This window comes from Candida theae, assembly GCF_024610275.1.
Source record: "Candida theae strain CBS 12239 chromosome Unknown scaffold22, whole genome shotgun sequence".
NCBI lineage: Eukaryota > Fungi > Ascomycota > Pichiomycetes > Serinales > Debaryomycetaceae > Lodderomyces > Lodderomyces theae.
Window position 1 is genome coordinate 1 of NW_026261494.1, and position 23,653 is coordinate 23,653.

Consider the following 23,653-nt stretch of genomic DNA (forward strand, 5'->3'; position numbering starts at 1 on the left):
TCCAACTTGGAGTCGCAACCAGACAATGACGCCCTCCCTAAAGAAATCTCAACCAAGGAGCTCGATTTCTGGATCAAAATATCAACCGGTGCTGCCATCACCGTGTTGTTAGTCATGTGGGTGCTTTGGCCCTTGCCATTATACCGCGACTGGATCTTCACTAGAAGTTATTTCAAGGGGTACGTCACTGTGGGATTGATGTGGTTATATTCTACATTGTTGATTATTGGAATAGGGCCATTGATTGCCGGGAGACGCACCATTGCGTTTATTGCAAAGAGTGTGTATCAGGACTACATAAAGAGAAAGTAGGGCCCACCCCCACACCATCTCTGTTTTGCAGTTGTTTGTATAGAGTATTATATAGTTCGTGTTAGATTTTCGTTTTCTTAAATTCATGGTTTTACATTGACCGAATTTACATAAATAAGTATCATCCACACCTCCTTTTATTTCTCTTAGATATCTTCATCCATTCCGTCTAAGGTAATAGCCTCGCCGGGTTTGAAAGGAGGCAATCCCAAATAGGGACATCCATCACACCTAAAAGCATCTCCCAAAGCACAAGATCCACATCCACCAGTTTTACCCTTGACAGTGAAGTCAATTTCAGTCAAGTCCTCCTCTTTGAACTTGACTTTTTCACCCTGTTTCTGTTTCAATCTAGCTTCAATCTTTTCTGCTTCTAAACTAGCTGACTGGGCCATTTTTCCCAATATCGAATTCTGGAGCAGTTGTTGCTTGGAGTCCTCCAATTCTTCCATCTCCTTCAACCCACATGTACAATCCTTACACGCTTTTCTTCTTCTTTTACCATTGGGTAATTCGCATTTCTTGGGTATTATCAAATTGTCCGTTTTCAAGTCTTGTATTAGTTCATCTTCATTGATGTATTTGTCAGCATCGTCGTCAATATCAATGTCATCACCGTCATTATCATCATTATCCGAATCACTGAAATAAGTTAGCTTCGTCTCAACTAGTTTCCTCTTCATGCCTCCATTTTCGTTCTCCTCATCGGTGTTTGAAGCTGATGTATCGGTTAAACCTGGTGCTGCATTCTGATCCGATAATTTCTTAAACATGGGCAATTTCTTCAATGTCGAACCACCACCATCCACGTGAGTATAATTGCCACCCTTGTTTAGTTTCTTTTTCAACTGGACAGTTTCGGTCACCGGCTTGGGCTTAGTCCAGGATCCATCTTCTTCCACTACAAAACCTTGCATCAAAACGTCCAAATTTTGATCCTTGGGTAAATCCCCCTTCACTACACCACCTGATGTGGCCAACAAATCGAACAATAACTGAATCAACAGTAATGGCATCTCCCGATACTCATCTTCATTAGGATTGATGTAGTAAATTTCGTTATAGGAAGCATTGTTTAAAATGACATCACCCTGAGTAACTCGGTTGATGATTTGTTGATCTATATGGTAATCGACGCCGCTGTGCAATTTGGCTAGGTCTGATTTGATAGATTCTACTGAATGAGCATCAGTAACGACAGTTGGGTGTAAAAGTAAAAGTATCCTCGTTGTCATTGTACGTGTGATTTGTAAGCGCGTGTGAGACCAAAAAAAAAAAGTGGGAGGGGGTGTTAGGGTGTGCGTGATCGAGTTTGACAAGTTGGCAAGTATGTGTTGATCTGTAGAATGGGATAGTTGAATGTAAAACAATCAAATGCAAACAATGAGTTATAGTCTTGGTTCTTGCAAAAGAAAAGTTGTTCCTCTATATATAAGATCTTCTCAATCAGTTGATAATTTTCTTTTTTTTTTTTTTTTTTCTTCTCTCCTTACATACAATTTTATTTCTTATTACTAATTTATTTCCAAGGTCACGTGAAAAGCAGTAAAAAAAAAGAAATTCAACGATAACAATCACATTACCAGGAAAGTGGCCGAGCCGAGAGAGTAATCATTGTTATCTATTTCATCATTGGTTTATATTGTATGTGCATTCACAGAAAAAGTTACACTATCGTATTTAGTCACACGACCAAATCCAACTCACTTTCTATTATATGTCCTTCAATAGTGTAGATATCTATATTTCACTTTTTCCACATCCTCTTCTTGCAAGTTTACCACCTCCAAAATCTGCGGATCACCAGGAAACAAATCAATGCCGTTATCGCTGAAAGTGTAGTCAGTTTCAACTGTATCAAAATACAATTGAAGTCCCTTTACTGGCTTATTTGTTGATGCTCGATATTCGCCTAAACCGAGGTATCGTAACTCAATCTGCAAATCAGACGTCAACTTCTCCCAATTCAAATTCTTTAACGGTTGTGGCCAATCTGAAGACCTAGCTAGAGTCACATCCTCCTTCAACAATCTTAGATATACTATTGTATCCACTTTCAAGTGAACAAACGTTGCACCCGTCAAAATAGCATTCACGTGGTTTTCTTCAAATGCAACATCGCGCTGTTCAATCTCATCAACAAGTACCCCATCTACATTGTAAAGTTGAACACTCAATGTCAAGCCCTTGCCGCCGCCAAATCCCCACACATCAAGCAACACCTCTGGCTCTTGAAGCACCAGTTGACCAGCAACTGCAACTGCAACTGCAGCCCCATCGCCAACTCCCCCTCCTACCACACTCCTATATCCAGCAACACTAACCTCACTCAACTCTCGCTTCATCCCATAATAGCTCAATTTGGGCACTTGGTCAAAACCAATCACTGACCATGACACACTGGGCCAACAATCATTCAATTGCCAAACCAAGACACCGCCAACTTGAAATTGATCCCATTTTCGCCTCCAATACCTAAATGCAAAAGACACAGCCTCCAGTTGCATCAATTGTGTTAGATATATCCAATTTTGCAAATCAAGCTCCTTCGGCTTGTTGAGATTGGACCATACGTAATGATGCAAATTCTCCTTGTTTGCGGCTCTGGTGTGAAAGTCAATCATTTCCAGATCAGGGTATAATTCACTCACATTGGTGATGTACTTGTGGAAAGTGGAGTACGAAGGTAGGGCCAACATGCCAAACTCACTAATAAATCGAGCGGATAATTGGCGCCAAGACTGGTACGGCAACTCACGGCCATGCCAAACATCCCACTGATGTGAATCACCAAATCTCAAATCATAAGAACTATGAAGGCTATCCGAATAAGGTGATCCGAACCGATATGCCACTTGTTTCCTACTGGTCAAGTTGTCCAACACCTGAGGAATTACATCTTCGTAGATATATTTTGCTGGAAATTGACTACTATTGTTTGTATCCAAGTTTAATGCGTCGGCAATTTGATAATCTTCATTATTTCCAGCATAGATAACAACACTGGCAAAGTTACGTAATCTTTTGACTTGATATTCAACTTCGGGTTTTATCAGATTTGCGAAGGGTTCATTGGGGTATATACCACACGCAAACATGAAATCCTGCCATACCAATATACCTCTGGCATCGCACAATTGGTAAAATATATCCTTTTCGTATTGCCCACCTCCCCAGACCCGAATCATATTTTGGTTTGAATCAACGACATAGCCAATGTATGTTTCGTAATCTTGTTGAGTAACTTTGGACGTAAATGAATGCGGTGGTATCCAATTCGACCCAAGCATTTGTATAGGTTTGTTGTTAACCTTGAAATAAAATGAACTTCCCGTAGTGTCTGACTCAGTTATGAGTTCAACTTTCCTGAACCCAACAGTTTTACTAATCATTAGCTCATCATCAAAGAATACCTTGATACTGTACAAGGTGGGCTCACCGTGCCTGAAGGGAGACCATAACTGGATATTCTCCAAAACGTGACTGATATTCATTCTTGACCTAACTCGATTAACTTCAACCACGCCAATAGTCTTCTCATTGAGCTCAATCTCAATTCTAGCTTGCACAACCGGCGCTAACAATATACTTTCAACTTCAAACCACACATAAGCAACATTCAATTTCTCATTCAACTCGTATCGGATATACAAATCCTCAATGTAGTTACTAGTCACCAACACAATCTCATTGAACCCACACGTAATCAACCTGGGTCCCCAATCCCAACCGTACTGGAACTGTGGTTTACGAACATAAACCCGACTGCAATCACCATTCCAACACTCATGTGCACCATATTTGGATTCTAATTTCTTACCCAATTCCATCCCAGATTTCAACCTCACTTTCAACTCATTGTGCAGTGATAAATTGACACTAATTCTATGCTTTTGAAACGCATTAGTACTTTGTAAAACCACTTTATCATTGAGCTCAACTTCCGCGTCAGTGTCCAATTGATCAAGCAAAAGGTACGCAAACTCCAGTTGATCTTCATTCTCATGTGTATCTAGTGCATCAAACAAACATCGGTACTCCCACGTCAACTCACTGACCCAGCTGACATTCAACTCATTTTTGTCCATGAATGGATTTGGAATGAGGTTGTTGTATAGCAAGTCAACATGGATTTGATGTGCTGGTTCATGAGGAACTGAATTATACCATGTTACAGCTCCTAGTGATGTGGCTGGGTGGTGATGGTGTTGTTGAATCGGTGCTTGCCTAAATGTCCAATTGGTCAATACACACATAGTTATCGCAAGTGCGGGGGGGTGGGGAGTGATTAACAATTATTGTTCTTTTGTGTTGCTGCGAATCAAAAGAATACGCAGTTGCATAAATACTGAGAGTAAAAACTAATAAATGGATTTTTTTTTACTCTAGTATCTAATATCTCTTGTTGTTATTGTTTCTATACAACCCTGTCTCTTATTTATCTTCTTCCACCGTTCTATCAGAATCGTCCCCATCATCCTCTCCTCCACCCCCACCAACTACCACATCCTCATCATCAGTATCATCAGTAGCAAAAACGAGCCCTTTCCGAGATCCCCTTTGTTTGGCTTCGGGACTTTTCATAAATCTCGTTAAAGGAGGTAGATGTGGTGGTTGTTGCATAGTGGCAAAAGTGGGCGATGCAATATGCACCAGTGATGACCGCGACGAAATTGGTGAAGCGACATTATCCCCAAACGGACCAGACGAAGTTGCTCCTGTAGCTGCTGCTACTGCAGCAGCACTAGCAGTAATAGGTCCATTGGATGGAAAGTTGCCATTGCTGTTCAAACTCTGACTTCGTGAATGGGCATACTTTGCAGATTGTGGCGATGCCAATGACATCAATGATATCACTGCATCTTGCTCATTATCTTTTCCAGGAAATCCTTTTATTTGGGAATTATTGTACTCTCCATTCAAAGCGACATTGAGAGGCGGTAGTTTGATTTCCTTTTGCGCCGTTGTGATTTGTAACGCTGGTGGTCCTTCTGCTGTTATTGAATTCCGCTTGGCGTCGGTGTTGGAAAAAGAGGATCGCGATTTTCTACGTTGTCGCGATAAGGCAGCTAATAACGCCGAATGTGCACTCGTTTCTTCATCTGGTGAAGGCATATCGTTCAAACGTGACCAGCTTTTCCTGTTGTCACCTTTCAATATGGGCGAGGTCTTTAATGGTGAGTTTGTGTTTGATCTGAAACCTGTTTGTTCTAATCTGGGTGACGAATTGGTAGATTTGGCTATGGGAGATTGTTGTAATGTTTGTAGATTGAGATTGGCTCTTTGTAGGGTATTTGTCGGTACCCAATTGTTTCCCAAAGCTGAATGTCTCTTTGGGGTATGTTTTCTCGTTGGGGATGTTTGCGAATCAAAGGATAGCTCAGTAAATGAGATTTTGGAATTGTGGCTTGAATCGTCCTTTTGCAATTTCCCCAATGCCGAACTCAATTTGCTTCTTAATTGTGAACTTATTTCCGTCAAATCGTCTCGTTTGTTACCTCCACCATTGGGGCTTCCATCATCACCTTGAAACAACTTCTTTGCCGTGTTCCCCAAGTACTGTGGAGTTTTCATCATCTTGAGCCTACGCCCGTCTTCATCTTCCTCGCCAGTAGGTGAGTCTTCAATGGCTGAATGTCGTGGTGTTTTCAATAAATGAGCTGCACTAAATGGCGAATTGACATTGTGGTACACCAATCTCCCATCTGGTGACTTGTATGATCCAGTACTAGTTCGTTTGTATGATGGAGTATAAGGTAGTGAAGTGGTTGCTGTTGAAGATGCAGAATATCTCTTGCTTGCGTCTTTTGGTTGTTCTGGAGTCTTGAGAAACGATGCTGACACACGTTTTCTATTCGGAGGAGATGGAGTTGATGGCTTATCTAGGTTTGTTTGAGAATAATCGTGACTTTTCCTGATTGACTTGGTGCTGTTACTGTCGTTCGAAGCTATGGGGATGCTAGTGTTGTTGTTGTTGTTGTTGTTGTTGTTGCTGCTGCCACTGCGTAAGGCGTCGGGTAAGGTAGCAGCGTCATTGTTGTGCAATACTGCTGACGCAACTACAGGCGTGGATGGAGTGCTCATGGTATAGATGTACTGGCAGTTGATAGTCTTTCTTCTTTCCTTGCAATGTATATTGTTTTTCTCCCTCACCACTGAGTCTAGTAGTTTGAATATGCTTGTATCTTTTGTTACTTTAGTTTCCCCTGGCGTTTTGTAAAAGAAATGTCGTGTTTCGCAAATTCTGGTCGGTTTATTTTTTCCTGTCATTTATTTTTTTGTTTTTTTCTTCTCCTTATGTTTTTATCTCTGGTTAATATTAATATACGCTTCACAATAAAGCAATTTTAGTACAACACATTCCATATTGTAACAAGTTGTTAGGATGGACAGGGATTTCGAAAATGTTATAAGATCTACGAGTGTGGGGTAAAATGTCACACATAGGATGGCACATCACCTAAAAAATGCACTGGAAATTCCTCCAGCAACTGTAGTTGAATCAATAGTTGTGTAAGGAGTACTAATTGCAATTTGTGCCAGATACAGAAATATCAATCCGGGTGTTGCGAGGAAAGGAATCCAATAAAGTCCGATTGACGTATGGAGAATTTGACGAAGTAATACATCATAACTCTGTTAGAAGTGTAGAAGCACCATCAGAGATACGAGGAATCCTTTACTTGTGACTTACAGTTGCCACCAATCTAGTTCAACCCCAAAAGCCACAGTAGACATTTGAAATCAGATTTGTCAGCTAACGTTACAAAGATCTCTGATACTACTTCTCTACTGTATAGTCAGAGAGGAAGGACCACACACACACTTTATCACTTATTCTTTGTCGTGTCGTAGATTAAAATAAATAGTAATTGTATTTGCGAGTTAATTGCCTAATTGGGAATTTGTAAACAAAGACAAATCAAATGACGAAAAAAATAAAAAAGAAGTAAAAAACGACAACGACAACGACAACGACGACATTAATTAACAAATGAAAATATCCCAAAGAGAAAAAGAGAAAAAGAGAAAAAGAGAAAAACCTAAATATCTCTCGAACAACCTTTATACAGGAAGCTCTATTGGTTGTAAAGACAGACACTACCAACTTGTTTACATTCCATCGCATCACTAGATTTCAATACACGCATACGCATCTTCACCCTACAAAGTGGTCATAATTCTACACAGATTACAGTGTAGTGATTGATTTCCCCCTCGAATTCAAGTGAAGTTGAAATTGCATACTCAACGGTTGAACAGGAAAAGAAGCAAAAGAAAAAGGAAAAAACAAAAAAAAAATTAAATAAACAGCCAAAAACCATAAAACCAAAACAAATCATTATTATTCAACTACGTCAGACACCCACAACAAGACGCCAAAAAAAAAAGACAAAAAAAATTAGGACAAGCTCTGAACAAGACAATTATATGCATTGATACGGTCAAGGATGAGCCAATCCACAAATGCACCACCTCTAAAACCACTTTTCCCACTACGAAAACAACAACGATTCACCAATGGTGGAACCCGTTTGTCGCTAGGGACAGCTTCGAGATCATCAACTACTAATTCAACAGCAGGCATGACGCCTCCAATTGCCAATTCGTACGGAAGAAGACTAAGTACAGGAGCGAATGGAAATGTCCCACAAGCAAATCCACGTCAAAGCTTTCAAACAAGTGTTCAATCCAGCACGTTGCATGACAATACCCCATCCACAGGAAACAAACGTAGATCTGTGTTGTACTCGGTTCCTGCATCAACAAACAAGAAAAGAGCAAGTTTGGGGATACCATCGCTGCAGGTGTCACAACTGACTAACGCTCCAAGGACAAGTTTTCAGGCTCTGCAGGAACTTCAGCAGAGGCAATCACAACTGCAACTGCAACAACCGTATCCCAATCGACAAATACACTCGTCACAACCAACACCACTGTCATCACAGCTGTTACCGTTTCAATCGCATATACCCCAGCCTCAGTTTGGAGCGCTACATCTGCTTTCCACTGATAGAGCATTGAATCGAGCAAGACAAGAAGAAATGACTCAAAGGATCTACGCGTTTCTTGCTAAAAACCACTTTGAAGTGAAAACATCCATATCTTTGAATGAAAACACCTTAAAGATTCCAACGCAACGTAATTTTTACGAAATATTCAAGTTCATGTACCAATTCATAAACCCATTCTATTCATTTCACAAATCTGCAGAACAGGAGATAATACCGATACTAAAAGGATTACAGTACCCAGCATTGGGCACGATATCACGCTTACAGTTTAATGCTGTTGGTGGTCAAAATTGGCCCAATTTCTTGGCGATTTTGGAGTGGATTCTTATACTTGTCGAGTCCAATGCCGATGATGTTAATGTTGATGTTGATACTGATGACCTCAGTCCCAACGACGATTTTGATCGTATTTTCATGAAATTCAACTATAACTGCTACCTCAAGTTCCTTAATGCCGATGAAGACTACGAAGCTTTGCACCAACAAATGTTGGCAGAGTTTGACGAAGAAATGAAGAATTACCGAAGTCAGGAAGACAATCTCATTACTCAAAAGAACAAATTGGAAGAAAATATCAAACGCTTATTGAACGAGTTGAGACTCAGAGATGATGCCGATAGAAAGACAATAGCCTTGGAAGAGGATTTTACCAAGCTTCGACAATACATTGAAGAAGTTCAAAAGAGAATTCCCGAGTGGGCAGCAAAATTACATCAATTGCTGGATGAAGTCCATGCGGCAAGTGAAAACTTGACGCTGTTGCAGGAAGAAAGAGAGATGTTGAAGCGAGAGTTCCAGGTGAAGGGAATATCAATCGAGGCAATTCTCGATTTAGAAGTCAAACGTGACAAATTGTTGAAAAAAGTTGAACAAGAGACAATCAATCTAGAGGAAAAGAAAGACCATTTGCAAGAAAGAATAGCTGATGTTGAAAATGCAACTTTTGTGATGGAAAAATTGGTACTGAGTTACAACATTTCTGTGGAAAGATTCAACTATCATAATCTGGGTGATTACAACTTTGGATTACAACTTAAGGACTTGAGTGATTTTTCGATTGCATATGAAAGAGACGAGCTATTCAAGGACAAGACACTAGGAGAAGAGTCACATCAACTCAACCTGTTACTTAGCAGTAATTTGAGCAAGTTGGCGCGAAACCAAGAGGAAATCGCTGATCTCAAAAGTCAATTCAGTTCAATGGAGGATAAGATCAAAAATCAACACGAAGTCTTGGACGAGCTTCAAAAAGCAGAGTACGACCAAAAATCCAAGAATGATGGAATATCTCAGGAAATTTACAACCTTCAAGCCCAGATGTCGCAAGATATAGAAAGCCGTGAAAAGAGAATAAGAGATACCAATTCATCAATAACAAGGGACATTCTTCATTATGAACGTGCTATTCAAAACACTCATCTCCAGAAAAAGATTGCTATTCAGCACGTACAGCAAAAGCAACTTGAACTTGATGAGCAAATTTCCAAGGTCCATGCCAACGCTACAAAGTTCAAGACGTCATTGGTTGAACGATTGATATCTGCGTTTGATGATTTGAGTTTGAGTTCCAATAGTTGATAAAAGACCAAGGGAAAGGAATTTGGGTCTGCATGAAGATCAATTTCATCTCAATTATACCCTACACAACTGCATTCATTTGTATTAATTTCTTAAATTTATTTCTATACCCCCCAATTGTATTATTCAGATTTATATATCAAATACACTACATTTGTATAAATTGTATATTGTACTGGACAACCCTTTGATTGATTTTTTCGAGGAAAATTTAATCTTCTCTCTCGCACAACTTGCAACACACCAACTCTTCGTCTTCATCATCTTCTTCTTCTTCATCAGCATCATAAATGAGTGACATCAGTATATTCATCACGTCGGACTTGACCTCATCTGAAAGAAGAGTGTCCCCACAATGGTCGCTAGAATATTTCAAACAGAAACTTGAACTAATTACGGGAGTTGAGCCTCGAAATCAATTACTCCAGTATTTTCCCAACAAATATTCCAATGAGTACGTCCAACTTCCATCACAGCAGCAGCGGAATGATGAACGGGATGTACGCTTGAGCGAATTGGGGTTGAAAGAGTACAGTCGCATACATGTCATTGACATGGATCCCAATTCCACTGCCAATCAAATCTCCTCCACCATTTCACCAGCAGGGGGAAACATACTTGATGCAAATGCGGAATACCAAATGCTGGAAGAAGAGTATCAGAAACGAAACAATACGGTGTTGAAGTGGAAACAAGAACAAAACTTGGGTCGATTTGATCCTGAATACGAACTACTCCAAAAACACATAGCTGAAGAAAACGCTGCAAAATTGGCCACTATCCACATCAATGACCGGTGTCGTGTGATTAACATTGAAGGTGAGAGAAGAGGCATTGTGCGGTTTGTTGGCAAGATTGAGCATTTGGATCTGGGTAAACTGGACTGGGTGGGGATTGAATTTGATGAGCCGGTGGGGAAAAATAGCGGTGATATTGCCGGGGTGCCGGTGTTTGTGTGTCGACCAAACCATGGGAGTTTTGTCAAGCCGAAACAAGTTGAAGTTGGTGATTTCCCCGAATTGGACCCATTTGCTGCTGCTGGTGATGATGATGATTCAAATGAAGAGTTATAGAAAAGAGTTTACAAAAGTTTAATGAGCTATGTTTATTCAAGACGATTGCAATATAAGCTAGGATTTATTCAAAACTTTTTTACCAGACTTGTGGACCCTTTTACTGGACCTTAGGGTTCTTTTACTGGACCTTAGGGTTCTTTTTGTTTCCAGTGGCACGATATGTTTACGTACTATCGGTTTGTTATTTCCATTGAGCTTTCCAACATGACGTGCTCCACATCTTCCTTCACGGGCATGTTCAAAATGCATCAAAATCCAAGCCCCCACGTGGTTCACTCTCTTGGCCTGTAAATGAATGCGTGACAAGTCGAGCTTGACTTCCAAAATCTCGTGATCGTTGCTATCATTGGTTTTGATGGTATCGATTATATTTTCATCAGGTATGTCCATATTTGTTATTGTACCGGGTGTAATGAGGTAAGAAGCTGAAACGTGGGTCGCCAAGGCAGAATCAAACATTTGATTAAGGATTGCCAAACCAGGCGACGAGCTAAATTCTTCCTCAGGCAGCAATTCAAATCTCTTGAATTCAAAAAATGCTTATGTTCTCTGCAATGGCATCAGGCACCATAGCTGCCTTCATAATCACACGTTTTTCTTGTTCTTTGACTTGAGTATTTGTGAAAAAGGAAATAATTGGAAAAAGTGTATGACCTATGATCCGCGAGAATTCAGCCTCATTTTCAAAACTAAGGACCTCTTTGAGCTGGAACTCAGGAAGATTATTCGCCTCAATAGTTGAAAACTCATCTTTTGTTGTGGAAATTGGATTGGGACGACGCACGAAATATTTTAAATCGATTTCAAGCAACTTTTCTTTGTCAAAATCGAAATCTCTGACTGGCTCGGAAGATGAAACTGGGTGAATGGCGTTAAAAATCTTTTTTTTTTCTGGATTCAAGTCTGTCGGTTTGTATTCTTGGCACTTGTTTTCGTACACAACTCCAAAATAAAGTGACCACGATAATGTGGCAAGTCTTTCAACAAAATTGAGCTCTTTATTCGCCAACTTGCTCGTGAAATATCTATAAAGTGAGCGAATAATATAGTTGATGGCTTTGATTTGTTCCAAATTGGTGAATGGTTCATTTGTCGGCTCTTTAGCGAAATTTTCAAGTTTTGATCCATCAAAGATTACACTGACAACTCTATCACTCATTTCATCCCCTAGTATCTGCAAATGTTCGGGAAATGTTCCTCTGATAAGTGTATATGCGATGGTTCTAGAAACACGTTTTGGCAGGTACCTACTCTGCACATCTTTAAGTGTTAACCGACTACGAGTTCTTTTCCTGTTAAACTCTCGGTAGATAAGTGTTGATGTTCGAATAAATTCATCAATGCCTAAAGCCTTCCACAAAGCAGACATGTGGTCAGGGACTCTATTAATATCACTTGAGGGAGTTTGGGTTAGTCTGGCCATCACCACTTAGTTTGTAATGTTTTGCGACACCGAATGAAAGGCAAGTGAGAGGGTGGTGAACTGTTGACAAACAAAAATTTGGAAAGATACAAGAGCATATCAAATTTTGCAACCAGGTTTGGCGCGCAGAAAACTATACACAAAACGACACCCAAAATCTTCAAAGGGCTACAACAATTCAGTAACTTTGATTCAAAGATACTGGCTATATTATCGAGCAGCTTTGGGTAGAAGAGCAGTAATGGGTCTTTTCGTTGATGACTTGTATTGACTCTAAAGCTTGGATCCAATTTCAGCGAACCCAAATAAAACTTATTCAACTTCACGCATACCTTCCTGATTCCTACAAAGACCACTTGTGCACCAGTTTCATTACAGCCCTATTAGCTTTCTGGGCCTATACTTATAGTTGGTGCATTGAAACCGTCAACGATATTCCTAGTTGCAACTCTTTTGACAAAGTTGTTACGAAAGTAGATACGTGGTGGACAATTAAGTTTGATGAGGTTTTAAGTGAGCCCATTTTTTTTTTTTTTTGGATCGTGCCAAACAGAATTTTGGAAAGATAAAATGCAAGTAACAGCAAGGATATAATCAAGGAATCTACTGTATTCAACGCTTCCAGAAATTGAATTAGGCATCAATATGTTTCTACGAAAGACATACAAGGTTAAAATCGCGTAAAAAAATTCAACAGGGGCATTTGAAACAGCCTGTAAACTCTATCCACCTGTCTCCCATTCTTCCTCTCTTATTCAATTGCGGAAATACACGGTGTGAGAACCTGCGTCTCACTCACAAGTCTTTATTAAGATAGTAAAGTTGTGCACATATCGAAAACAGTATTTAAACTACTGAAAAAACGGAAAATGACTCAAATCTCATACACAATGAGGAAATCTCCGTCTGTTGTTCAGGTAAAAAGCCATGTAATCTGAGGACATTGCCATCATTGCACCGAGGGCAAACTCGTTATTATATCTTTTCAAAGTAATGACCCCTCTCTTTTTCCATCGACCATTCTTATGCCTAAGGACCCTGTATCGAAAATTACTTACCAACTTGAAAGAATATCCGGGTGGAGTTGCTGAATTGTAGTACCAATGGAATCCCACAGTTCTGGGCTCGATCGTTGAAGGACTGAAGTCTGATTGTTCTTCAATATCAAAACGTCTAGTGACCAATTGACCAGGTAAACGATGGATACTTTCCCACCAGTGTATACTAGCCCTTGGAAACTGCAGGCAAAGTGAGCAAACTCGAAGAGCCATTGTATTATCTGCTCTATTGGTTGACACAACAACTTTCCGTATGGAGCGATGTTTCACTGTACATATTTCTTGAGATGAATGATTTGTTTCCTCGTGATTGACTTTACGTATGCCAAGTATAACTAAATTCGGATACAAATCATCGATATGAATTTTCAGAAAGACCAGAGTAAAGTCAAACTCCCCAACAATGTACAATTCCTGCAAGTACAAGGTAGTAAAAATATACTCAAGCTTGCAACAAGATTCGAGTGGTTTGTCAAATTGTACATGCAATTTCTTCAATTTGAGTGGATATACATCGGTGATGCGCTCTGAATGCAAGCGGACATTCAACTCTGAAATATATGAAAAGTCATCAAATCGTTTGGACAACCCCAGGTTGTATTCCGGGAACACTTTTGGTGGTATATACAACCTCCATTTCTCCTTTCTGTTATCTCTAAAAGCCGAGATCGAGTTCAGGTAGTAACCGCCGATTCTCGATTCCCGATCTTCTCGGTCAAGCGCCTCATACTTGTCAGCTCGTCCCCACCTTTCAAGTTCTCTGGAACTCGTTATATTGAAATACTTGATATTCTTGAATCGTTTCTTGATCGCTGGTTCCATTGGTTCACGGTCCTGAAGGTCAAAGCTTATAATTGGCTGGTTTCCATCCATCCTGTCAATGTATTCCCTCAAAGTCTCTGTTGATATTATCGTATACTTATTGACCCTAGGATTATTCAAATACTTTGGGAAGCGATGACCAGAATCACCGTCATGCATATAACTAAAATCACTTTCGTAAAGGTATATATACTGGTATAATTTGACTTTAGTTATAGCTTGTAAACGAGAATGCAACGGCCCGAGTACCAATGCTTGGTGTTGATTGATTTCGCTGAAAACTGAAACTAACACGTGCTGTGGCAAGTCAAGAATGGTATTCATCACTATACTTACTGAAGAACTCCCTAAAAAAAAAAAAAAATAACAGGTTGTACATGACTTCATAAATATATAGTGTGGTGTGAAGGTCACTGAGGAAACAATTTGCAGTTTTTTGCAGCACAATAGTAAAATGGATTAGGAAGTCAGAGGCCACAGTCTATCAAAGTCTATTACTGCATCATTTGACGCATTCACCGAGTTGAAGGAGGGCCCTTGATTTGGGTAGGAGTATATGCACTTGCTTGAGGAAGAATACAGAATAGTAAATTACCTGGCGCTTCGTTGCGGTTACTAAAAAGTGAAATCCTTTCACCGATAGGGGGCATAAAAAAAAAAAAAGAGAAAAAAAGAAAAACTCGTGCAAGTATTAATGTTTATGCTCCCTCACTTCAGCACAACCTTTCACTCCCTTAAACCCAAACAATAACCACGCTTCTACCGAGTCAGAAGTAATGGCATTTGAAGAAATATACGAATATGTTGAGAAAGACACCTTCATCAAGTATTTCCGTTTAACTATATTCGTGTGTGCCTATCTCATATTTCGTAAATATTACTCGCAATGGGCAGCCAAAAAGCAAAGTGAACACCAGCAGAAATTGGACGAAAAAGAAAAGGCAGAGAAACCAGCAAGAGAGGCTGAAGCTCAGAGACAATTGGAAGAGAAATTGGAGAAGGAAGCGAACGAGTTTGGTTGGGGTAAAAAGACCAGAAAGAATGTGAAAACTACTCAAGCCGTTTTGGAGCAGTTGGCTGAGGAAACGAGACAACGACACCAAACTGCTTACGATGCTCAAGAAGACGCCGATATTGAGGATTTATTAGAGGATTAGTGTGTAGTGAATACAAATTCCTGTTTTCAATTTTTGTGAATGTGTGAGGTTTTCACACATCTCTCTGTCGATGCCATATCATCGCATTGAAAAATGTATAAAAAAAAAAAAAAAACTAAAAAAAAAAGTAGAAAAAGTAGAAAGGAGTGTAGGATCACCAGAACTGCCACTATTATCTTTTCAGTACACTATGGCTGGGGATCCCTTCCTATCTGATCCTTCAAAGAAGAGAAAACGCCTGAATAAGGTAACAAGTACAACGCGGGCCAAGAAGTCTCAGTCATCCACTCCACAACCATCATCCACAACTTCACATATAGATGAGGAGATTTCGAGTGCCAGTGATACTGATAACGAGCGGTATGCGGAAGATCAACGACAAGAGGACGAATTATCATCAGATGAGGAGTTCGCCGCTGAAAGTGCCGCAGACAAGCGAAGGAGACTAGCTAAGCAATATCTTGAAAACTTGAAAAATGAAGAACTACGCGATGCTGACGATTTCGATGCCCAAGATCTTGACGATGAGATTCTATCAAAGAGGTTGCAAGTGGATGTAGCCGATGCTAAAGGGCATGTGTATAAATTCTGGGGTGAGAAACTTTCCCAACAATTGGATGGAAAAGAGCTCGAATTGACAACAACACGTATAGGGTCCAATAATGTCACTAGCATGTGCATACACTATCCCTACCTATATACTGTTTCCAAGGATATCGAAATCATTAAATGGAACATAAGCCTGAACAAAAAGCCGCAAAGGATAAAGCATACCAAAGGTGGATCCAAATACTTTACGCTAAACACAGATCATGTTGGGTTAAATCATCATTGGGAGCAGATTAATTGCATTGCCGCATCTCCTGATGGGAAGTATATCGTTACCGGTGGCTCTGATTCTCGATTGATTATATGGTCAAGTGAGAATTTGGCATGCTTGAAGGTGCTTCCCACCAGATCGGCAGTCAACTCAATTGTATTCAGAAGAAACACTGATCAATTGTTTGCTGCATGTGCTGATTTGAGAGTAAGGACATACTCCATAAATCAATTTACCCAATTGGAAACGTTGTATGGTCACCAGGATACCATCTCTGACATTGCCGCTTTAGCTAGAGAAACTTGTGTCTCAGTAGGAAGCAGAGATAAAACAGCCATGTTTTGGAAAATTGCTGAAGAATCAAGATTGACGTTTCGTGGTGGTGACTCACTTGAAAAGAGAAAGAAGAAAAAAGGTAGTGATGAAGAGACTGAAAGCAATGAACCATTTCACAATGAAGGATCGATTGACGTGGTTTCCATGATTGACGAGTCCCATTTTGTAACTGGATCTGACAATGGAAACATTGCTCTTTGGTCATTAGCCAAGAAAAAGGCCCAGAATACTAAGAGATTGGCACATGGTTTGCAGCCACAATTTCAACCAAAACAAGCAAGTGCTGAGACAGAAATCGATTTAGCGAGTAGGCAAATTCCAGTTCCTCAACCGTATTGGATTACTGCTGTACATGCTCCGGCTTATAGCGACGTGTTTTTCAGTGGCTCATTTGGCGGTAGTGTCAAAATTTGGAAATTGGATGCTACTTTGAGGTCGTTTAGTTTGATTGGCGAGGTGGAAAATCTTCGGGGCGTCGTTGTGAAAATAGATAGTGTCGAGATTCCAGATACCAAGCAATTGAGAGTGTTTATTTTATTAAGCAAAGAGCACAAATTTGGAAGGTGGTTGAACAAAGTGTCGGGTGGAAGAAATGCATTAGTTAGTTTTTCATTTAGTATATAACTTTTTTTTTTAACTAGCTTTGTATGTAAACCTTAGATGAATGAAACGAGCGAGTAGTCTTGCTTTGTTATTTTTCTAAAATGCCGCTTCATCGTCTCCCGCATCGTCCATTCCATCATCATCTCCGTCGTCAAAGTATTTTTCAGCATTATAATCGTCATCTTCGTCCTCGTCATCGAAATCATCATCCATATCTTCTTCTTCACTGGGTACGTCTTCTTTTTCTCCGCTGCCTTCTTTATCTTCATCTTGTACACCAACTTGGTTGAACATTTGCTCTTTCAAAGCCTGTACTTTTGCTTGCTCATCGGCACTTTCCTGCTTCTCTTCACTCAAATAATCTCGCAATCCTCCATTTGATGCAAATTTTGATAGCGTCAAAAACTTCTTTTTGTTCTTGTTGGAGACTCCCATCACCGAATATAACTCCTGCGGGAAAAACTGTATCTGATATGGATGTTCTTCAATTGTACGACCAATTTTTTGCACTTTTTTATACCTGTCTCCATATCGCTCAATGCCGTCTTCATTTACATTCGCCACTTTGTTGTTTTTCAGCAGCTCTCGGTCTTTGTTCTTTAGAAGTTTGGGTCCTAGCTTCCCAGTGTAGAATGGTCCATCAGAAACTAATTTGGTGAAACGTATAGATTGTTTGGCTGCTGACGTCTCAATTTCAGATGGTTCTCCGTTAACCGGTAGCACATATTGTGGTTTTCCTGCATCTTCTGATGATTTTACTACATCGGCATAATCTAATCCGAATGGTAATAGTACTTTCCCAGTACCTCCTCCACCTCGAAACGACATGACAGTTGTAGACGGGGTATTTGTGTGTGTGTGTGTGTGTTGAGTTGAGTAATGAAAGTAGGTCTGTGATTTTGTGTGTCCTTGAAAAAAAAAAAAAAATTGCAGAGCAGATGTGAAGAGACGCTACCGGGTGAGATTCCCCAAGGACTCGATACTTCTACTGCAAAAAAGAGGTCCTTTTTGAATACCCCCAGTTGCTAGAAGGTTGATTTTCAGAGAATTCCTCAACATGATAGTTACACGAGGTTTGAAATGAGTATGGGGGACCACTGTACATTCGATATTTTTTGCAAAGAAATAATGCATAAAAGAAAGTCTTTTGTAAAAACCCCCAAATATGTCAATCTTGTTTGACCTGTTTTGTTCGAAGACATAGTATAAATGCTCCATCTGCAGTTAGAATAAGGACTTCCTTCTCCCACTTAATATCTTCTAATGAATATCCATGTGTCTTGAATAAAAAGTGTCTGAATTTTGATTTTTACGACACTGATTCCGGATTGGGCAAAAACCAAAACACAGCCAGCCAACTTTTGAAATTTGTGATCCCACAAGGCGATGCTACTATTCAAGAAAAGATGATGCGGATGCACAAGAACGTGATTGACAACGATCGAGTGAATGATTTGTTAGTAGGATATTTTTGAAAGAATTAAAACACTAACCCTACACCCCCTTTTTTTTTTTAAGCACATGACCTCAACACTTGCTTCCAGCATGCCTAGCGTATACGATTTTGATGATGAGGCGGACATGCCGAATACGACAACGGACTCTACATCTTACACACAATCCGCAAACGGAACACTAGTGATAATGGTGGTTCGAGCAAAACATCTCCCCAATCGAAGAAAATTAGATAAGCAGTCTCCTTATGTTGTAGTAAGGTTGGGTACGGATGCAAAGAAGACAAAATCCGACTTCCGAGCTGGCCAAACTCCAGAGTGGACTCATGAGATCAGATTCGATATTAGTAAGGAGAAGAAGCCCCTCCTCAAGGTTGATCTCTTGGACGAAACAAAAGGTGATCCGACCCCCATAGGAAACTGTGAGATCGATGCATCGCTAGTCTTTTCCGATCTTGGAAATAGACGTGAAGGGAAGTATATACTAGATAAGTGGTATGACTTGACATTCCAGGGCAAAAGAGCAGGAATGCTATATTTGGAAATGACTTTCTATCCTAGTGCCCCAATACTACCACCAAAGATCCCATGCCACGAAGAAGAAGAACAACAACATCTTGTGGGTGCTCATGGAAGACCGTACGGCAGTACCGTATCCCCAGTTCAATCACCGCCACCACAAACTCGTCACTATGGGTCAAATCCTGTTCATGACGTTTTCGTTTCTCTGGATAGCTCGAAGCATAGTAAACGATCGTCGATATTCCTGAAAACGAGCCACTATTTCCTCAACACGGGTGAAGGAAGTGCTTCCAGTCACGAAAGTCCAGATGAAGTCGTGATACTGCCTCCAAAAGTGGGAACTAAGAGTCCGAATAAATATAAATCAAAGTTCAACAAACTTAAGGACAAGTTTCAATCGAAGCAGGCATTCTGGGGAGATTCAGACAGTGGAAATAATGCAAAATCATTCTTGTCGAGCCCATCGAGGCGAGACATATCCCCCATTAGTGTTTACGGGTCTGATCACGTACGCGAGCTAGAAGAAGATCTGATAAGGAGCCCCATTAATCAAAATCAGAAACTAGACGATTTCGATCTTGACCTCGAGTTCAAATCGCACTCACCACAACCACCACCACCACCACCACCACAATACCACCACCACCAAGCCCATTCCAAGCCGCTCCCCGCACCCCCTGGTAGGAAACCCCCGTCGCCAACCATCACTTTACAATTAAAAGACAGCACTGCAATCCCATTTTCCGCAGAATCAATAGGTCTTGACGACCATGCCGACAGCTTACCCACCAAGGTCTATCTACTAGATGAGCCGGTTAAATCGCTAACATGTGACGCCAAACATACCAGCAACGACGATTTTCGACATAAAGATGATATAGATCCAAGATTTTATGCACCCACCCCTAGTGAACATTTCAATAGACGAATGAGATTCTCGAATGACGCAGTGACTAGACAAGACCTCAAAGTTGATTTGAGAACAGACAGAACTGGCTACGTGGGAAATGGGAAATTCAGCCCTAGCGTGTTCCAAAAAGCCAGTGTTAAGAAATCATTCAATGTGTACGATGATACTGACGATGACGATGAAGATGAGGCAAAACCCGCGGTTCCCCCAAAGATTCCACTGGGGTTGGATGAAATGGAGTATTATATTCTAGAAAAGGAAAAGTACCTTCGTGACCTTCAAGCCAAAAGAGCATGATGTTATGCAATGTGTTTAGCATTACTGTAGCAGTTTCAAACATAGTGAAAAGATACAATACATTTAGAAAATAATACAAACGATACAGAATCGGATATGACAACTAAATATAACAAACAAACGAGTAGAGTTATAAAAGTGCGGCAATCAAGGCACATGCACCGGCGACAGCACCAGTATACTGTCCATCGAGTAATCTCATCCCAGAATCTTCAGAGCTCTCCTCGGCGGGAATAGTGATAGCATTAGACGAGCTTGATCCAAGAGAAGCGCTAACATCAAGTACCAACTCCCCTTTGGCAGAAGAAGTTTCCTTGGATTTTGGCTTGACCGTGACAGTAACGTAGTGGATAGTCAAATTGTTAGTAGCATTATATCCCTTACTATCGAGAGCAGCGGTTTCTTGTGCAAGCAAAGCCAATGAAGCTGAGGCCAAGGAGCTATAGTAGCTCTCAGCAAGCAGTTGTGCTACAGCAATATTAGCTGCGGACTCGACTGACAGCACAGAAGCTATCGAGGCAGCTTTTGCAGCCTCGGCCGCCATACTCAAAGACTCCTCGGGGGTGTATAAGGTCTTGGTGATGGTAATGGTATTGGTGATTGTGGTGTCAGTTTCGGCATTGATTTGGCCGGCTGAGCCTAAACCTAAAAGCAAAGTAGTAGTTGACAATTTCATGGTGTAGATATGTATCACTAGCGTTAAGACTTTGTTGTAAAATGAAGGACTAGGGTTGGAAAAGAGTGTTAATTAAAAGGAAAACGGATAAATGAATGTAATGAGTATGCACTCTACTTGGAATGTTAGCCTATGATAAAACGATTTGTGGGTGATGAAAACACTATTAGTGGGTAGATTTTTTTGATGGAGCTGTACGCTCGAGGGAAAGTTGTTAGATTTATAAGCGTATCCAAAGACAATTCGAATCGCAAGTTGAATAATAATCACGAACACATTGGAGTAAATGTCTTCATTGCAAGCAATACAAGTAATGCAAGCAACGAAATTTCCGGCTTGGGAAGTGGAATATTATTTTAAACTTTCTGGCTACACCCACTACGCACCAGAATCCATCTCTCGGTTGAGGTTTGGTAAACAAACAAAAAAAAAAAAATCGGATTATTTTCTTGGAAGCTAGCAGTCCGCCAAACGGAGTGCGATGCATCATTGTGCATGTACCCCATCAGTAGCAATGTGTGTGTGTGTGTGTGTGTGTGTGTGTGTGTGTGTGCGTGTATGCGTGTGTGTGTGTGTGTGTGTGCGTGTATGCGTGTATGCGTGTGTGCGTGTGTGTGTGTATGTGTGTGCCTTTGCGTGTTCGTGCGTCTGTGTAAATGTGAGTGAGAAGTGTTAGAATCATGACCACAATTTGTTATGATTTTTTAGTTTGAATGTTGGGTGTTAAAGACCTATATGACTTACGAAGCACCTCATACAACTTCTGAGTCAAGTTTGAAACCGCTGTCTTGCATCGAAATATAAATAAGCTTCTCTCGTGTCTTTTTTTTTTAATTTTTTTTTACCGCTGGGCACCACGGTTTGTCTCTCCTATTTAACTTTTGCAACCTTATTTTTTCTTGAGTTTTATTGTTTTGTGTTACTGCACTTGTTAACCAGGAAAACAATTGCAAACGGGCTCGTTGGAGGATAACAACTTTTTAGTCTCAACTATTTATATAGTCTATACTGTACATATCTGACTATTATCCTTGCGAGTAGATACAAACCAACAACAGAATGTAAAGCCACTAGAGATCCTCCAGTTTACTCAGGTGCACTGGACCGTCATCCGTTCCTTCCTTGTTCAACTGTTCGATTTCTGCTTGTTCATGTTCAAACAAAGTGACACCTTGCTCCACATGACTTGAATCATCAATCATTTCAATATCATTATTGTCAATTTTGTCTTGCTCAAACACGTTCCGTTCCCCTTTATCCTTTTCCTCATCATTGTAGAACTCCAGGTCCTTTTCGACTTCTTTGTCCCTCTGCATTTGGGAGCCCCCCTTGGTATCAATTGCATCAGACATATCTTCATCCACGTCACCCAAATCCTCTTTGTCTGGCGGAACATCCTGAAGTTGCACTGATGGCGCGTGTTTAGTATGATCCAAGTTGGAAATGATTTGCGTTAGCAATTTATCCAAATACTCTTTTGAGTTGTAGTTGTTCATATTTGAAGAGCGCACATCGAGTTCGTATGTTGGTGCATAATACTCATAAAACCCATTGTATGGTAGTTCCTTGGGTAATATGACCCCATTACATACTCCCGTTTCAAATGCCCAGGTCCGGGCAACATTTCGAATAGTGTATCCACCACCTCCTAAAACCATCATTGGTAAGCCAAGTGATCTAACAAAGTTGACACAGTTTGCATGGCCCTTCATTGACAAATTGAATGGGCCCAATCGATCACCACTCAAAGAATCACCACCGCATTGTAGCACAATGGCCGAGGGCTGGTACCAATCAACAATCGCTTGTATCACAGGCTCAAAAATCGACTTGTATGATGCATCATCGATTCCGTCTCGCAAAGGTACATTCACAGAGTGATACTTACCTTTACCGATCCCTATATCTGTCAAATTACCCGTCCCGGGAAAAAACTCCCCGAATTTATGAAACGAGCAAGTCATGACTCGATCATTGGTGTAAAACGCTTCTTCAACCCCATCACCATGATGCACGTCTGTATCAATGTACAATACCCGCGGATGTTTCCGGAGCAATTCTATAATGGCCAAAACAATATCATTGGTATAGCAAAACCCACTAGCCTCCGACTTTTTAGCGTGATGAAGTCCGCCGGCATAGTTGATTACAATATCGGCACTACCATTATTCAATCGGGCTGCTCCCTCCATTGACCCTCCACATGAGATTTTGCAAAATTCACTCAATCCATCAAATACAGGACAGTCTTCTCCAACATTGAAGATCTGGGCTTCTCGTGGAAACAAATGTAAGTTATCTGGCGTGACACGGTCGATGAAGTCAATGTACTCGTCGGTGTGGAATTGTGTCAATTCGAGATTGGTTGCCGGTTGGGCTCGGTAAATTTCCATTTTTTTGTACAATTCGTAGTTCATGATGAGGGAATGGGTCATTCTGATTCTGTGAGGTTTCATGCAATGTCCTGTTCCGTAGAAGTAGTTTCCAACATCCTGGTCGTAGAAATAAGCAATCCGCTTCTTTTCTGGCAGAACTTTTAATTCATCAAACGGTAGTTCAACGTACATTATGTGGGGAGTCCTTTGCGAGAGAGT

General features: G+C 40.5%; 15 protein-coding genes across 15 annotated transcripts; 6 read left to right on the forward strand and 9 right to left on the reverse strand. All coding sequences in view use genetic code 12, as the record gives it.

Annotated features, from left to right (window-relative positions):
• KGF57_005141 (uncharacterized protein) lies at nt 1-312 on the forward strand (the record flags this gene model as incomplete). The annotated part of the gene is made up of 1 exon (XM_051754726.1): nt 1-312. A coding segment is annotated over one exon (312 nt), but the record flags the coding sequence as incomplete, so codon positions are not given.
• Nucleotides 313-458: 146 nt separating this feature from the next.
• On the reverse strand, nt 459-1,547 carry DRE2 (electron carrier; the record flags this gene model as incomplete). The annotated part of the gene is made up of 1 exon (XM_051754727.1): nt 459-1,547. One exon carries the CDS (start codon nt 1,545-1,547, stop codon nt 459-461), a length of 1,089 nt encoding a protein of 362 aa, XP_051606254.1.
• A 489-nt stretch (nt 1,548-2,036) lies between these two features.
• KGF57_005143 (uncharacterized protein) lies at nt 2,037-4,568 on the reverse strand (the record flags this gene model as incomplete). Its single annotated transcript, XM_051754728.1, has 1 exon — nt 2,037-4,568. One exon carries the CDS (start codon nt 4,566-4,568, stop codon nt 2,037-2,039), a length of 2,532 nt encoding a protein of 843 aa, XP_051606255.1.
• Nucleotides 4,569-4,746: 178 nt separating this feature from the next.
• On the reverse strand, nt 4,747-6,396 carry KGF57_005144 (uncharacterized protein; the record flags this gene model as incomplete). Its single annotated transcript, XM_051754729.1, has 1 exon — nt 4,747-6,396. One exon carries the CDS (start codon nt 6,394-6,396, stop codon nt 4,747-4,749), a length of 1,650 nt encoding a protein of 549 aa, XP_051606256.1.
• Nucleotides 6,397-7,763: 1,367 nt separating this feature from the next.
• On the forward strand, nt 7,764-9,905 carry KGF57_005145 (kinetochore-associated Ndc80 complex subunit; the record flags this gene model as incomplete). The annotated part of the gene is made up of 1 exon (XM_051754730.1): nt 7,764-9,905. One exon carries the CDS (start codon nt 7,764-7,766, stop codon nt 9,903-9,905), a length of 2,142 nt encoding a protein of 713 aa, XP_051606257.1.
• Nucleotides 9,906-10,195: 290 nt separating this feature from the next.
• KGF57_005146 (uncharacterized protein) lies at nt 10,196-10,978 on the forward strand (the record flags this gene model as incomplete). The annotated part of the gene is made up of 1 exon (XM_051754731.1): nt 10,196-10,978. One exon carries the CDS (start codon nt 10,196-10,198, stop codon nt 10,976-10,978), a length of 783 nt encoding a protein of 260 aa, XP_051606258.1.
• Nucleotides 10,979-11,035: 57 nt separating this feature from the next.
• KGF57_005147 (uncharacterized protein) lies at nt 11,036-11,440 on the reverse strand (the record flags this gene model as incomplete). Its single annotated transcript, XM_051754732.1, has 1 exon — nt 11,036-11,440. One exon carries the CDS (start codon nt 11,438-11,440, stop codon nt 11,036-11,038), a length of 405 nt encoding a protein of 134 aa, XP_051606259.1.
• A 70-nt stretch (nt 11,441-11,510) lies between these two features.
• Nucleotides 11,511-12,404, reverse strand: KGF57_005148 (uncharacterized protein; the record flags this gene model as incomplete). Its single annotated transcript, XM_051754734.1, has 1 exon — nt 11,511-12,404. The coding sequence occupies one exon, from the start codon at nt 12,402-12,404 to the stop codon at nt 11,511-11,513; it is 894 nt and encodes a 297-aa protein (XP_051606260.1).
• An 881-nt stretch (nt 12,405-13,285) lies between these two features.
• Nucleotides 13,286-14,608, reverse strand: KGF57_005149 (uncharacterized protein; the record flags this gene model as incomplete). The annotated part of the gene is made up of 1 exon (XM_051754735.1): nt 13,286-14,608. The coding sequence occupies one exon, from the start codon at nt 14,606-14,608 to the stop codon at nt 13,286-13,288; it is 1,323 nt and encodes a 440-aa protein (XP_051606261.1).
• Nucleotides 14,609-15,060: 452 nt separating this feature from the next.
• Nucleotides 15,061-15,441, forward strand: KGF57_005150 (uncharacterized protein; the record flags this gene model as incomplete). The annotated part of the gene is made up of 1 exon (XM_051754736.1): nt 15,061-15,441. One exon carries the CDS (start codon nt 15,061-15,063, stop codon nt 15,439-15,441), a length of 381 nt encoding a protein of 126 aa, XP_051606262.1.
• A 190-nt stretch (nt 15,442-15,631) lies between these two features.
• On the forward strand, nt 15,632-17,221 carry RRP9 (Rrp9p; the record flags this gene model as incomplete). Its single annotated transcript, XM_051754737.1, has 1 exon — nt 15,632-17,221. One exon carries the CDS (start codon nt 15,632-15,634, stop codon nt 17,219-17,221), a length of 1,590 nt encoding a protein of 529 aa, XP_051606263.1.
• Nucleotides 17,222-17,296: 75 nt separating this feature from the next.
• RPC31 (DNA-directed RNA polymerase III subunit) lies at nt 17,297-18,028 on the reverse strand (the record flags this gene model as incomplete). The annotated part of the gene is made up of 1 exon (XM_051754738.1): nt 17,297-18,028. The coding sequence occupies one exon, from the start codon at nt 18,026-18,028 to the stop codon at nt 17,297-17,299; it is 732 nt and encodes a 243-aa protein (XP_051606264.1).
• A 693-nt stretch (nt 18,029-18,721) lies between these two features.
• On the forward strand, nt 18,722-20,383 carry INN1 (Inn1p; the record flags this gene model as incomplete). The annotated part of the gene is made up of 1 exon (XM_051754739.1): nt 18,722-20,383. The coding sequence occupies one exon, from the start codon at nt 18,722-18,724 to the stop codon at nt 20,381-20,383; it is 1,662 nt and encodes a 553-aa protein (XP_051606265.1).
• Nucleotides 20,384-20,513: 130 nt separating this feature from the next.
• On the reverse strand, nt 20,514-21,059 carry PGA34 (Pga34p; the record flags this gene model as incomplete). Its single annotated transcript, XM_051754740.1, has 1 exon — nt 20,514-21,059. The coding sequence occupies one exon, from the start codon at nt 21,057-21,059 to the stop codon at nt 20,514-20,516; it is 546 nt and encodes a 181-aa protein (XP_051606266.1).
• A 1,070-nt stretch (nt 21,060-22,129) lies between these two features.
• RPD3 (Rpd3p) lies at nt 22,130-23,626 on the reverse strand (the record flags this gene model as incomplete). Its single annotated transcript, XM_051754741.1, has 1 exon — nt 22,130-23,626. The coding sequence occupies one exon, from the start codon at nt 23,624-23,626 to the stop codon at nt 22,130-22,132; it is 1,497 nt and encodes a 498-aa protein (XP_051606267.1).
• Between the last annotated feature and the right edge of the window lie 27 nt (nt 23,627-23,653).